The sequence below is a fragment of the Dendropsophus ebraccatus genome, chromosome 3 (assembly GCF_027789765.1).
Source record: "Dendropsophus ebraccatus isolate aDenEbr1 chromosome 3, aDenEbr1.pat, whole genome shotgun sequence".
NCBI classification, from domain to species: Eukaryota; Metazoa; Chordata; class Amphibia; order Anura; family Hylidae; genus Dendropsophus; species Dendropsophus ebraccatus.
In genome coordinates this window covers 33883176-33899149 of record NC_091456.1, presented here as the reverse complement: position 1 = coordinate 33899149, position 15974 = coordinate 33883176, and the positions used below count along the sequence as shown (strand labels likewise).

Here is a 15974-nt window from a genome sequence, read left to right as displayed (position 1 = left end):
TATAAACATTCACCAGGGAAAGATGAGATGTTAAAATCTATGTTGTAGATGTCACAGTGTAATACTTATGTCTTAATATGTCTTTTAAAAATGGAGTCTGCATTGTTTGTGCCTTAGAACAGTAGGTTTAGCTGCCGTATTAAAGGGGTACTCTGGTGAATTTTTATTTATATAATTGGTTTCAGAAATAGATTTGTAATTTACTTGCATTTAACAATCTAAAGTCATCCAGTACTTATCATCTGCTGCATGCCTTGTAGGAAGTGGTGTGTTCTTTCCAGTCTGACACAGTGCTCTCTGCTGCCATCTCTGTTTATATAAGGAACTCCCCAGAGCAGTAGCAAATTCCCATGGAAAACCTCTCCTGCTCTAGACAGTTCCTGTCAGAAAGTGCCAAAGATTTGTAATCTACTTCTATGAAAAATCTCAATTCTTCCAGTACTTATTAGCTACTGTATGTCCTGCAGGAAGTGGTGTATTCATTCCAGTCTGACAGTGCTCTCTGCTGCTCTCTGTTTTCCATAGCAGAAAAGGTTTTCTATGAGTGTTTGCTACTGCTCTGAACAGTTCCTGTCTCGGACAGAGGTGGCAGCAGAGAGCGCTGTGTCAGACTGAAGAGAATACACCACTTCCTGCAGAACAATCAGCTTCCGATATGTACTAGAAGACTTGAGATTTTTTAATATTAAATTACAAATCTCTGGCACTTTCCGCCTCCGGATGATTTGCAAGTATTTTTTTTTTCTCGCTGGAGTACCCCTTTAAATAAAACCACAAATACCATACCAAACTCGGCTCTGCTACAGCTGTATTCATTTGAAACCACCTGTGCCATAAAATCCATTTGCCTGCTCAGCTTGTTGCCATAGGAAGTCTGATGACAGAGAAGCATGTCATATTTTTTTTCCAGCCGATGCTGAAGATTGATTGTTGTGAAGCGGTTGCTTCTGATATGTTTTGCATACATGCAAACCGCTGCTGTGCCGAATGCTTCTGCGTCGTATAGACGCATTTACGGCCCCAGCCTCTTACTTCAGCCTTAGCTAGGGCAGGTGGACTGTGGAAGGACGTTCCGGTTGAACTCTCTCAGGACAACATTTTACATCAGCTGAGGGGACGTGAGATGTACAATGTCCCAGTACTTAGCATTAAATTAGTCATCAGCACTAGGATTAATTTGGGATCAGGAGGGACCCATTTAGTACAATCTGCCACAGCTTTAAGGATAAGCACTGCATACAATTACACTGGTTAACAATTACACTATTGTGCTAAGTGCACCTGTTACAGACATTATCCAGTTTACTTATTATATTAGATATAGTATAATATATATATATATATATATATATATATATATATATATATATATAGCGGTTTAAAAACCACTTATTTTTTTCACTACTTTTTGAGTGCCACAGTGATTCCTGTATACTATATATATATATATATATATATATATATATATATATATATAGTATAATAGTGTGTATATATATATATATATATATTTATATATATTATTGCTGACACTACCATTATAATGAACTGGTAAAAATAACTATAACTTATGGCAAATTATGATTCTACATGAAAATGTTATCGCCTGGTATAGCCTTAGATTACAGCAGTACTATAAATGGTGGTTATCCGTAAAGAGGTACTCCGGATAAGAAAAAAAAATTCAAATCACCTGGTGTCAGAAAGTTATATAGATTTGTAAATTACTTCTATTTTAAAATCTCAAGTCTTCTAGTACTTATCAGCTGCTGTATGTCTTGAAGGAAGTGGTTTATTCTTTCCAGTTCCCTCTGCTGCCACCTCTGTCCGTGTCAGGAACTGTCCAGAGCAGGAGAGGTTTTCTATGGGGATTTACTTTGCTCTGGACAGTTCGTGACATTGACAGAGGTGGCAGCAGAGAGCACTGTGGCAGACTGGAAAGTATACACCCCTTCTTGCAGGACATACAGCAGATGATAAGTACTGGAAGACTCAAAAATGAGATGTCACTTGTATTAAATAGCTTAGGGTGCCCTAATAACAGTTTCCTAATATGTCCTTCCATTTATAGTTTTTCTGACTAGTTAATCGTCAGATGGGTGTGAACTTAATTTCATAATAGGAGTGAATATCAGGCGATGGGCGTGAATACACAGACTGTGGGTATAAATGTCTTACATTTTATATATAATACACACCCCCTGAGTATATAGTCACACCCATCACCTAATGTTTTTTTACCATTATTAAAATAAGTTCACCACGCCCACTTGACTATTAAACTTTAAAAAGATGTGTGGGCATTGTGAGCTATTTAATGATGGTAACATATTATTTTTTGGGGTTGGCTTCATTACCTTTTGCTGCCCGAACTCCATGGGTCATCAGCTTGGTCTCCAAAAGCTTCTCACCACCCCACCATTTGTGGGCTTCACACACACAGTATTTTTTACCAAAACCAGGAGTTGGACAAAAATACAGAAATGTGTAACTATTTCCATTATAGCTTTTCTCTGTCAAGTCCAAAATACTACATGTATTTACTATAAGCCCAAAATACTGACCAAATCCTGACCAAAATACTACATGTGACCAAATCCTGACCAAAATGCTACGTGATCAAATCCTGACCAAAATACTACATGTGACCAAATCCTGACCAAAATGCTACGTGATCAAATCCTGACCAAAATACTACATGTGACCAAATACTGACCAAAATGCTACATGTGACCAAATACTGACCAAAATACTACATGTGAAGCCACAGTGGGCTATTTTAGAAGGGCCGACCTTCACATGTAAACAAGCACTGATCTAGCAGATCGGTGCTCATGTAAGAAGTCTTTACACTGGATTATTCAGCTCTTCATGTTCAATCCTGTATTTACTCAGGACAATGTGGGGCCAACTAACAATGAGGACAATGTGGGGCCAACTAATGATATTTAGGCCCGCATAACTGATGTGAACAGCTGACAAATGGCCCTTTACATAGTTCAATTATTAAGAACGAATGCTTATTTTGCCTTTTAAAAAATGCCTATCAATGAATCAATTTTGTACTTATTGGGGGAAATTTATCAAAGGGGTGTAAAGTAGAATTGGCCCAGTTGCCCCTAGCAACCAATCAGATTCCACTTTTCATTCCTCACAGATTCCTTGCAAAATGAAAGGTAGAGTCTCATTGGTTCCTAGGGGCAACTGAGCCAATTCTACTTTACACCAGTTTGATAAATCTCCCCCATTGATTTTATCATGTATCTTTATAAGGTTTAGAGCTTTATTTTTCTAATCAATAGCCCCAAGGCCTTTAGTTGTCCGTTGGCTGATCATCTCTTTACTGTGGCAGTAAAAAATATTATTTGCCGGATGTAGAGTTTCCTGTGTAAACATAGTCAACAATAATGGAAATAAATGGCTGCAAAATTGATCGTAAGATATGAGCTGTCTTTTGTGAGGCCATTTATACCAATCACCCCCCACTACCAGGACCACCACCAACCAAGACCAACCAACTAAATTACCTAGTATGAGTGCTCCTTCTATACAGTCATTTAGAGCTTGTACTGGACAAATATTTGTCTGTGTTTTTAGGGCCCGTATGATCTTTCTGAAAACAGATTTATGATTGAGTTATGGAGTTGTATAGATCTGCTTAGGTTATGCTCCCCCTAGTGGTGGCTCCAGGCAGGAAAAAAAATATTCATGGATGTTTGAAAGAAAGACCGGTATTTAGGATGTCTGTAAGAGGAACATGGAGCGCCAAAAAAAAAAAGCAAGAAAGAAAAAACTTCTATACGTATGTTTGATTAGATTGTATGTGATTTGGTCTATTTTAGTCTATTAAGTTTGAAAGTAACAGTACATTTTATACCTAGGGGAAACGACCCATAGACATTAGAGGAATTAAAAAAATGGATGATTAATTTAACCAAAATGATCATTCATCAGGTAAAATATCGTAATAAATAGTTGAGATGAGTGAACTTTAAGCATGTTCGGGTTTGATTACTGGTGGCTGTCCTAGAAAGTCCTGGAAAACAACGATACATCCTATGCCCATGTTTACACAACATAAGGTTCATGTTATTCATGGCCGTTGTTGCCGATTTGAACAATGGCTGTGATTTATATGAACCTTACATTGTGCTTCCTTCTGAGGGATCCCGGACGGAGTGTATACACATAGTATACACTCTGGCCGGGATCCCTAGCAACACCGAGAGAAACTGACGTGTCAGTTTTGTGCGGCTGCTATTCATTAAATAGCGGCCGCAGAAAACCCTGTCAGTGCACACTATGGAGCTTGCGCCTGCATCAGAACTCAGCAGCGCTAAAGATCATCTGGCCAGTACTCCAGTACAGGCCGGGATGATCTTTTCTGAGACCGGCCGTTGCGTTTCCTGACCGGGTCACAGAACGGCCAGTCTCATACAACGTGTGAACATGGCCTATGGCTGTATCCGTGTTTTCCATGCATCCTTAGAGCTGCATACAACTTTCTCAGTCACCGGTAAACAAATGCCAAGAGTTCGGGTCTGGATGAACCTGAACATGCTTAAAGTTCACTCATCTCTAATAAATTGCTCTTTCAGCCAATGAATGGCAGACTGGTATCGTCTAGAAAGAAGTCAGCCATGTTTGAAATTTTCAGGTGATAATGGACGAAGGATCTTTATATTCTCAGAACATTCCTGGAATACTCCCAGAAAGATTTCGTCTTTCAACCATTGTCATTGACATGCATAGTCATTTTGAACAACTGTAAGGGCTAATATGTGAAACGGGCTACATAACATCTGTAAAAATGATCATTCACTGCTCATTGAACGATGGTTGGGCCATCAGCCTACTTTTATCAAATGTGTAAGGCCATCTTTGATTTAATAGTAACATCAATGGGGTCAAACATGACCAGAGCACTGCTGGTCGTGTCATTCAATAGGAAGTCTACAGTGTGGTGGAAAATATCTTCCACGTGACAGTAAGTGCACTTAGGACATGCCTCCACCACCCACAGCAAAGTTTGATTTAAGGTATATAATGCATTACTCGCTTCTTTATTACATGTACTCCGGATATGAGGGATGCTATAGAAAAGCAGTCATGTGTTCTTCATCAGTGCCCTGTGTGCTCTTGTTTTCCCTCTGATCTCTTCTCCCCCCCCCCCCCTGTGGCTCTTCCTCTCTATTCTTCCCAGTTCCTCCCCCACTCTACCCCATCAACTACAGATTTAGTTATGCATAGACAACTGTAGCAGAAAATCTAATTTGATGATTAGCAGAACTGCCAGGATCACTTCATGTCAAGAGATGCTATCTCTCTGCTTTCTCACTGATTAATCCCTCTCACAAAACAGCTGCAATGAACTTGCCCCTAAGGGCTGATTGTAGCCATCAATGTATCTTCAGCATGTCCCGGCTATTGAGCTCTGCAAAAGCAGGCAAGATGAAAGCATGTCCACAGTAACCTCTACTCTTTCGGCTAGTCACATTGCCCCTGTTAATAAACTAAGTCATGTTTCGTGTGTTAAACTGACCTTAATTCTCGAGGAAAAGCTTGGAGAAAAGCTGATAACTACAATAAAAGAAGTCTGGTATAAGAGGGAACAATGCAGGACTTTTATCAAGCATTTTCCTGTGACTGGTTCACAGTCGCTATTGACATCACCGAGTCATGGGGTATTTTGTGCCTCCTGCATCACATTGACATAATAAACCGCATGATGTTTAAACCCCAATTTTGTTTGCCTATTGCAAAGGACATAGACAGGAGATAGTTCTAATTGCCAGATTACTGTCTATGTGTGTTCAGCTAGGCCAAATATGTGTTTAATTTCAGCAGAAGACAAGTGACTGGCAGACCCTTCTGATGCCTTCTGTGTAGGAGGACAATAGCATGACAAAGGTGAAAAGAGGACAACCAGTCATGTTTCACCCAACAGTAAACATCAGGGGTATGCCTTGGGATCTTTCACTAAATTATGCCCAGTTTTAAAGGAACTCTATATTGATCTTTATAGTCAAAGCTGAAATTTGGTCCCCAATCTATAAACTTAAGGCAGTGTATTTGATAGAGTGCCATACTCCTGTTCATAATCTTGGGACACATCCATTTGGTATATGAGGATACACCATGCGCATAGTGAAAACATCCTATAAAAAAAATAAAATGCACAAAAAGCATAGAGGTGCACTCACCAATCCCCCACTGTTTGACACATTTTCTGCTTGTCTACGTCATTCCTAGCTCCAAATTCAAGTTTTTACAAATGATCCCAGTATTACATCATGGCATTTCGCCAGTAAATTACATCTCCCAGCATGCATTGCACCTCAAGACAAACTGCCAGGTACCCTCCCTTGTCTGGTTATATCTACCCGCCATTGGCTCAATTTGCTTCTGTTTTGCACAGTAAACAACAGTGTCTCCTTCCCCCAATACTACTCAGGAGACGCTGTTGTTTCCCCGCCCTTGGCCAGGTGACCATTATTTGATGTCAGAGGTGGGAGAATTTATAGATGAGGTGACACAGGTTGCCTGGCAACAAAAGAGACAGAGATCATGTGATCTCTGTCTCAGAAGGGAGGGAACAGAGGAGTGGAGACAGAGTGAACCAGGAAGTGAGGATTTGCAGCAGCTTCAGGGTGTGAATCAGGATGTGCTGCAGACAAATGGCCCAATTCATGTAATAGAAACCTAATACAAACAAGCTTAGATTATGGGTGGGGATTAAACACGATTAAATCTTTCTTAACCGGAGTTCCCCTTTAAGCAGGTATAAACACACAATAGCCCCTCTCAACTTTTAGCCATATGTCCCAAGAGTATTTTATAGGGACCAAATTTTAGTAGAAAATCCATTAAGAAGACAGCCAAGAAGACGGCAAGAAAAAATATATGCCTGTATGGTTTTTCCATAATTGTGAGTAGATCAGTAGCTCTGTAGCTATTTATCTTCAGAGACTAAATAGGATTAGAATGTCCAAGTCATTGGAGCAGTCCTAGACCTCTCCCTGTATGCACATATGGAGAAATCTTTATTAAATGTCTCCTTGATTGGGATTCAGTTGAGTCTATATTATTTTATTTTTCTAGAGGTCAGAAGTATTCATCCGTCATTAGTCTTGAGAACACAAATAATTTGCTATTTCCGCCTGAGTGGCTGCAGTCCTCTCGTGGAATTGCGGGATAGTGGAAACCACAGAGTTAATGGCTATATGTATGTTCATGCATGCTTGTTTGGAGGTAAGGAAGCAAATTCATTTACTACTGAACGGTGGAAGAGCAGTTGCCTGGAGGCAGGCTCGCGTTGTTGGCAAATATGTTTTTATTTAGAAAAAAAAATTGGTCGTAGGCTTTTGCTGGAAATACTGTGTGCTTCTGCATATGCTTTTTGGATACATCTGCGGGGGGAGGGTATATTTTTACAACACTGATAAGGCAGAGATGTATCCCTAGATCAATATGGGTTATTGACTTTTTCAATAGTGTTTTTTACTGAGGATATTTATTATTTGTGTCTCTGTATTAAACACCTCGTATGTCATCATGATAAACTAATTCCGCTATCCAAATTTATTTCTGTATATATATATATATATATATATATATATATATATATATATATATAAAAATTTGTATATCATTTATAATGTTATATATAGACTATGTATCACTATTTCCAGTCTTGACGTCATATGCTAATAAAATTACTTATCACTGCGGCATATAGACTAACATTTATCAGTTTTTATTAGTCTCAACAGGTTTCCCCCATTGTATGGGTTTATCAGGAGACCAAAAGTGAAGTCCAGAATAAATATGGATACAAGATGTGTGGTCACTTAATATTATGCAACACAGTCCAAGGCTGGTCGACAGGTGCAAACACTTTGCTAGATATGTTGACCCAACAGTAATCACTTGTATTAGTAACAATCGGGATCTCGACGGGTTTCCCCCATTGTATGGGTTCATGAGGAGACCAAAAATGAATGGGGCCAGATAGCCCTTGATGGGTCAAAATATTATATGGTGAAATGCAATAACAACCAGCCGGTTTAAACAGGTTGAAAAGAAGTCACTATGGACCAAACATATAGAAATATTGCCCGGGCTCAGAGAGACACTGACACGATCCCGTATCGTAGCTGAAAGGAGATGCCGGAGAAAATGCAGAATATGTTCAATGTTTCTGTCAAACTGAAGCTGTCTCTCGTGTGCCTAGTATTGGGGAAAGCTACCCAGTAAAGTAATGTCTGACCCATAAAAAATGTATGTCACTGACAGTCTCTGAAGAGCCATGACCCCTCAGATACACATAAAGCACCTTGCCGAGTCAATCAGCACCTTACCATGTACTGATGAGGGCCTACACCAAAACAGCTGCTTATAGATGGGTCCTCTTCATTGTGGAGGAGATTCTAGGAGATTGGCTAATAATCTTAGTCATGTTTTATGAGTCAGGCACTGGCTTACATGATATCTACTTCACATTGGTGGGACTAGACACACAGCTGTTTCCTTCTTTAGGAAAGTTAACGAGCCTACCATTTTCCAAGGGTGCCTTTCTTGGCTTATATGACTCCATACACCAGCTGGCAATCTCCACAAGTAAAAACACCACTCCTCAGACCTCTTTTAAAGTGAAACTACTTTAAACAAGCAAAACAAAACTATTTCTTGAAATTAAAGTAGTTGGGCAACTTTTTGAAATAGGATGTATTCAAGGCATTAGAACATAAATCCAAGATTAGAACATCCAGTAATTACCTTCTTCCAAAAGCAGATCCACACCTGTGCTCAGGCTTTGTGTGATGCATCATAGCTTAGCTCTATGTGCTTTGGAACTGAGATGCAATACCGCACACAAACTGGGGAGGTGCTGTTTTTGGAAGAAAGCAGCATTGTTCTAATCTTGAATAGATTATTTAATGGCAACTCTTCTGAGTTTCCAACTTTTGGGTAAGAGCTTATAATGACTAAATATAGAGTGCCTAGCTCCTGTGGCCGATTATTGACCAGTGTAAAGGTGACACCAATCAGCAAGGGCGAGGAAAACGCCTCGGCTGATCAGTTAGCGTTATTTCCTTGTGCAAACAGGGTTATGTGTGGTGGATAACGATGATGGAAAACTGAGACTGCGGATATGTGTATATCTGTGCTAGTCAGTTTAAAGAACATAAGCAGCAGTGTATTATATGTATCCAGCATCTAGGTGTCCCATCCCCCATCTGCTGGCTGTATCTTCAAGCCCCGCCTCATCCAAAACGATTGACCGCCTGAGGAGGCGGAGCCTTAAGATTTGTCTGGAATATGGGAGACCTAGATGCATGATCACAAGTAGCACTGCTGCTTGTGATCTGGAAACTGACAGCACAAATATATACATATCTATGCTCTCAGTTTCCCGGGCTGCAAGAACGATACAAGGATAATTTGTGCTGCCCGGTCTCTCGATTTCTTGTGCCACCGCAAGGGAAAGCTGATCGCATTTGTTTGCTTGGCGTGGAATCACACCGCTCTGATGTGGTCTGGTTGTGAGTTATTCCAGGTGGGGTTTTCTATCAAGAAATCAGAATGTGGCCAAGTTTTCATAGATTAACCTATACTATGTATGTATCTGAACTGAAATGTTTTTACATTTGCATCATTTCCATCATAGTTGAGGCCCACTTTGCTAGTCTTGCCCTTGTTGGACTATCTTTTGCTTTACCCTGTGCAGTAACTTTTTTTTTTCCTGTCTGCCATGGATTAGATCCAGTGGACAAATTCTTGCCTGCTCACTTCCTCGCTCACATAAAAAGTTAATTAAAAAAATGAATGAAAAGAAACAAATGAGCATCGCTTTAAACGCCGCACTGCAAACTCCTCCATTTGCCTTTGAGAGAGAGCAGGAGGACAGATGGAATTTAGACAGGCGTTTAGAGTAATTACTCTGTAACGAGGATTTTGTTGTGAAATTAGTATCTTAAGGAGGTGGCGCAGATATCTTTCAAAGGATGAATACCTCATTAAGAATCTGAATAAAGGGAGAAAAAAGGAAGTGACGGTTTACAATTGGAGCTCGGCAGACACCTGCCTGGTTTTAAATAACAGCTTTGTCCTTCGGCTTTTAAAACTTGTATCAGTTTTGCCGAACTGCTTTGTTTAAGTGATACAAATCGCTTGTGTTTTGCATACTGTGGAAAGTCTGTAATTCTGGAAATGTGTGTCACAGTGAAAGGAAGCGTCTGCGGGCAAGCCTCTATTACCTGAAGACAAGACACACTGGAGCTCCCTGTTAGTCTCTTACAATAATTTAATGGATGGGGAAAGGAATAATTTGATGACAGGTGAAGGTGGCTGACACATTGGTGCCTTATCAATAACTGGTACCTAGCTGTCACAAGTATATACCGGTATATAAACACTTTTATGGCGCCAGGTGGTTTTAAAGTTAGAGGGAAACTATCAGCAGGGTAGACAAATCTAAGCTGCTGACAACTCCTAGAGGATGAGGATAACAGTATGTCTCTTACCCGCATCCTCAGTACGTAGTGTAATGCTGTGTTTGGTAAGGCCGTTTGAAAAACAGGGTGTGGGCCTACTGCCCCAAAGTGCCGATCTGCACCCGTTTGGTCCGCCTTCTTCCAAAGATTATGAGTCAAGCGGGCCATCCAGGGACGGGGCAGATCAGTGCTCTGGAGTTGGCATCCTCGTCCCTGAGTGCTCCAAGCTGACCTATTAGACACAGGTTTACACTACAAACTGCACAGGAACAGCGCTGAAGATGAAGGTAAGAGACATGCCTTCATCCTCAGCCCCCAATGCACAATAGTTGGATAGTTTAAAAAGAAACTATCAGCAGGTTAGACAAATCTGACCTGCTGATAGTTTCTCTTTAAAGAGACTCTGTCAGTAGGTTTATGATGTCCTATCTCAGGGTAGCATAAACTAGTGACAGAGAAGCTGAACAATGATGACTCAGAGATATCTTGCTTAATAACATAGACAATAAGTAGTCCTCTCCTTTATGTGCATGAGCCCAGTAGTCCTGGATATTCATGAGAAGCAGAAAACTCCACCCACCAGCTGCTGATGCTGTGTGTAGGCAGTCAACTGTCAATCAGGACAGGGGGAGGTTTGAGGCAAGAATCCTTTTCTCCTGCATATTAGGAGAACAGCTTAACAAGATGATGTAAGTAATACACCGATCTGTTCAGCATTTCTGTCAGTACTTTAGGCTACCATAAACCTAGTGACAGATTCCCTTTAAGGATTCTCACTACTGGCAATGCAGTCATTTATTTGACAGCTATATAATGTGTTTGGCCAGTGTCAGAAAAGAGTGCTGTTAATGCTTGACTACTGTAATATGTTATTTCATCGGAACAGCTACCACATAATCTATTTTAGAGTAAGTGATATTGTGCCATTGCTTTATTATAACCCGTCCAAAAGATTATATTCCCCCAAATAGTTCTGCCAGTGGTTATTAAAATAAAAAATTTGGACGCTATGGGGGAGATTTATCAAACATGGTGTAAAGTAAGACTGGCTCAGTTGCCCCTAGCAACCAATCAGATTCCACTTTTCATTCCTCACAGACTCTTTGGAAAATGAAAGGTGGAATCTGATTGGTTGCTAGGGGCAACTGAGCCAGTTTCACTTTACACCATGTTTGATAAATCTCCCCTTATATATCTATACAGGCCGTACATATTATATAGCTGTCATTGAATGACTGCAGAGCCACTAACCAAGATCTTTGAACACCAAACCCAATGACCCAAGAAAGTTTAACCTGTCTGCTCTATGTCTCTCTGACAATAATAGTTCAACCTATCAAGTACTTGAGTTACCCATGGCCCAACATATTCAATAACAATATTAAATTTTATAAAATTTAAAATGGATAAGTGAGACTAGTTCTGGAACTGTAGATTGAAGTTAAAGAGGTTTCCCACCTCAAACTAACTTATCTACAGGATAGGGGACAAGTAAGATATTGAGTGGGGGTCCGACCTCCGTACCCCCTGGTGATCTCGAGATCAGCCCCTGGCTCCACCTTAAACTAACTTATCCAGATAGGGGACAAGTAAAAGAGTGTGGGTGGTCCGACCTCCGTACCCCCTGGCGATCTCAAGATCGGTTTCTCGCTCCTTTTCTTTTTTTTATAGGAGCCACAGGTCATGTTCCATAGCCGCAGCTGTATTCAAAACAAAGGAGTCAGGGGCTAATCTCGAGATCACGGGGTGGTTCGAAGGTCGGAAAAACATATTTTAAGTAATGCAAATCTCTGCATGGTAACATGAAAACCCTTTCATCCTGAAAGTCAGTGGTGTCCGAGATCACAGACTCTTATCACCTTCACTTACTGCATATCAGGAAATCATTTAGATTCCCCTTTTATAAACTGAACATACACAGGACAATTGTTTTGATTGATCTGACAAGGATTGGCTGCTATAGATTGATTTATTTAACTGAAAATGACCTAACATTCACTGTATGAAACCATTTTTGTTCCACATAGTTTAGGGTTATTTTTGAACCATTTAATATAACGTCTTGTACTCGTCAAGTATACGGTATTTGCACTTTTTTTTTCCTATTACCATTGACCAATGCTATATCTAATATAAAAACTATGGCTGTCAGCTATAATATAAGAGAGAATAAATGTAACACTCCAAAACTCCAAAAATTGACTTTTATTTAGAGCATCATATGTGTTTGTTGGATATAACATCGGAGTTTCCATTCCTCATTCCATTAATATAGACGGAGTACAGAAGGTGATTTAACATTAATTGATCTTGAAGTTCTGTGAATGGTAATACTAATAATGGACACAGCAGAGTTCTCTCTTGTTGCACCAAGGCCTCAGTTATTTCATTCTCTCATTAACCTTTTCACAGGAGTGCACTTTAGAATGTATTTGTTGTAGATACAAGAACTTAAAGATCACATGCACTCCCACTGATCCTTAGGAGTGTTTAGCTATAATTACAGAGTCTTCAAATGTTTACTCTAAAGGAAATTTCTCAGGGTTATCCTAATAGTGACTGTCAGGGAATAGATGGAAAACCTGCTAATAGTCAGCTTAACTGGACACTAATATAACAAATGTAATTATATCAACTTCAATCTATTTATCTATGCACTTGTGTGAATAATATATATACAGTATGTGTGTGTGTGTGTGTGTGTTTGTATATGCTCTTTACTATACCACAGCTTCTAAGCAGGAGGTAATAAATACAATGACATTTTAAGGTAATAAAGTTTTTATCCAGAAGTTTTTCCGGACAACTTATGTTCTCTGAATATGTAATGTATGTAGTTAGTATATCTTTGTCATATATATATATATATATATATATATACAGATCTCTTCCTCTCTTTCATTCTCTCTCTCTATATATATATATCTATATATACTGTATATAGTACAGATCTCTATTTACAATTAAATGCAAAAAGGATTTTTTTATAAACGCTTTCTTATTAGATATGAGCACTTCTTGAGCACTTGAGCATGCGAACAACGGAAAATCTTAGGTTTTATCAAACTCGAACCTTGCCGAACCTTCTGCATTTGATTCCCGGTCTGTGGCTAAGGAGGAGACAGACCAGGTACCGCATGCAATTCAGGTATACAGCCTATTACCTAGGCTGAATCCCGGAAATCCATGCAGTACCCGGGCTGTCTCCTCCGTCTACACAAATCGGGAAGGCATCAGGAACCAAATGGGGAAGGTTTATCAAGGTTCGAGTTCGATAGAACCTAAGATTTTCGGCTGTTCGATCATCTCTACTCAAGACCAGTGGCTGCAAAAGTTGGATGCAGTCTTGGGAATCTGGGAAAACATTGATACAGCCTATGGCCTATGGCTGTGTCCATGTTTTCCCAGGCTGCATCCAACTTCTAGAGCCACTGGTACCCAAATGCTGCTGCACACTCTGGTTTGGACAGACCCGAGCATGCTTGAGTTGCGCTCATCACAAATAATAAACCAAAAAGTAGGCAAGACAAAGTGAAGAATTTGGATCTATTGGGGTTTCTTAGTGATTCCACTTTAAAAGAAGGCAATTTAAAAGCAAACAGTACTTTTCACACACTCACTAGTACAGTGGTCAGGATAAAAATGCAAGTATTCAAATGCTGAACACTTGATTCCAAGCATGCTTAAATAGCACTCATCTCTTTTTTACTTACATTTTTAGAATCATCCAGTATTTGTATTTTCCCGCACTGTATGAAAGATGAATTACCATTCTTTTATAGACAACACGAGGCGACTACGCTAATGACAGAATAACATGAATTATCTATAACAGCATTAACGTATACTACGTAATACAGTAGTAATTCTGATTCTGATAGGAACAACTTTTAGATACGGACAACATACAGATACCCTATAGATCTTAATACATGTACAGCATGTTATATACTTGACGTAAGATGCAAAAAAGAGCCCGTGGAGCCTTTATTTGGGAGTCGCAAAACACACGGCTAGCCAAATAGCCCTCCAGAAAGGACCCAGCCAAGGGGTGGCTTCTGTAGAGAAACCACCAAAAACACTATATTAAGTGGCCCCATACTGTAAGTCAATGTAATGACATGGGAAAAACCAAGGCCAGGTATCCATCCACAGACAGCTGTTTCTGAGTGTTGCCCCTCATCAGTGCTGAGCAGGTTTCTGGCTAACAGAGGCAATGCCTAGTAGAGCCATACGGGAAACAGGTCGCTAATCTCAGAGAGACCAGCTAAAGATAACACTTAATGCACTTATTACAGTGAAATCCTAGTTGCATGGCTCCCTGGGATAGTAGCCAGCAGCCGACACTGTTATCTTTGGCTGGTGTCCCTGAGATCAGCGATCTGTTTCCCATATACATGAAATAAATTTAGTTCCTGTTCATGACACGGACAGAGGTGTGAGCAGAGAGCACCGTGTCAGATTGGAAAGAAAGCACCACTTCCTGCTGGACACACAGCAGCTGATAAGTACTGGAAGACTTTAGATTTGTAAATAAAAGTAAATCACAAATGTGTATAACTTTATGAAACCAGTTCATTTAAACTATTTTTTTCTCCGGTGTATTCCCTTTAAGAATGTGGAAGCAGAAGACAACTCATGGACTGGGGATTATTGGTTTTAGGAGACTGTGATCTTAAATAAATGCACAACCATTATGTAAGGGAAACGTGCAACTCCCTAGAAAATAAAAGAGTAGGCAACAAGCTTTAATATATTCTAATACTAAAAGAGGTTTCTTCCCGGTGTAAATATTTTAGCTGCTTATTCTTATAATATAGATGACTTTATTGCAGCCACATAATTGATGTGGCAAGTAACAGAGGGCTTTTCACAGTCACAGATGTAGATGGCTGCAATCTCCCCTCGCTGTGAGTAACATGGAGCAGACTTTTCCTGTCAACAGATCATGTTGCTCCAGCCTACTACTTTATATTATGGCCTCTCATAATTGCCGGCAGCTCCGAATTTCCAGGGACGGTTCTATGTTTTATAGATGGATGTTTTTACGCCGCTAATGTTGTTGTTTTTTTATTCTCTCTTCATACTGAAGAATGGAATATGATTACGGTAATGTTATACGTAAGCGGGTCAGCGGTGTATTAACTAATGTTATTAATGTCTTCTTGCAGTGTGACCATCTGCCTAGGTGACCATAAGTCCCTGTAACCATGTTGGCCTGTCTTCAAAGAACCCAGAATCCTCCAGTAAAGCACCTTGTATGTTCAAACAAGGGTCTGGAGCCTCGAAAGTGTAAGTTGAAAAATTAGATGATTTTTTTTTAATTATTATTATATTTTTCTGTTTATTCTACATTTTATTATTTTAAGGCTATGTTCCCACTATTTTATTTTTTGTGGACAGACGTCATTTTGGTGCCGAAACGTGTCAGTTTTATGCAAATTACAACAGCATTTTGCATAAACCAGTCGCATTTTG

At 39.7% G+C, this 15974-nt stretch overlaps 1 protein-coding gene across 2 annotated transcripts in view; it reads left to right on the top strand.

Annotated features, from left to right (window-relative positions):
- Positions 1–15974, top strand: part of FAM222A (family with sequence similarity 222 member A) — an 84436-nt gene that overhangs the window by 37000 nt on the left and 31462 nt on the right. Inside the window, exons 1-2 of one of the 2 annotated variants that reach the window (XM_069961361.1) lie at positions 11123–11185; positions 15668–15788. In XM_069961361.1, coding sequence (XP_069817462.1) covers positions 15707–15788 — 82 coding nt within the window. In that variant the 5' untranslated portion in view covers positions 11123–11185; positions 15668–15706. Of the gene's footprint in view, positions 1–11122; positions 11186–15667; positions 15789–15974 lie in introns of those variants that run through there. The other variant, XM_069961360.1, reaches the window with a different exon arrangement.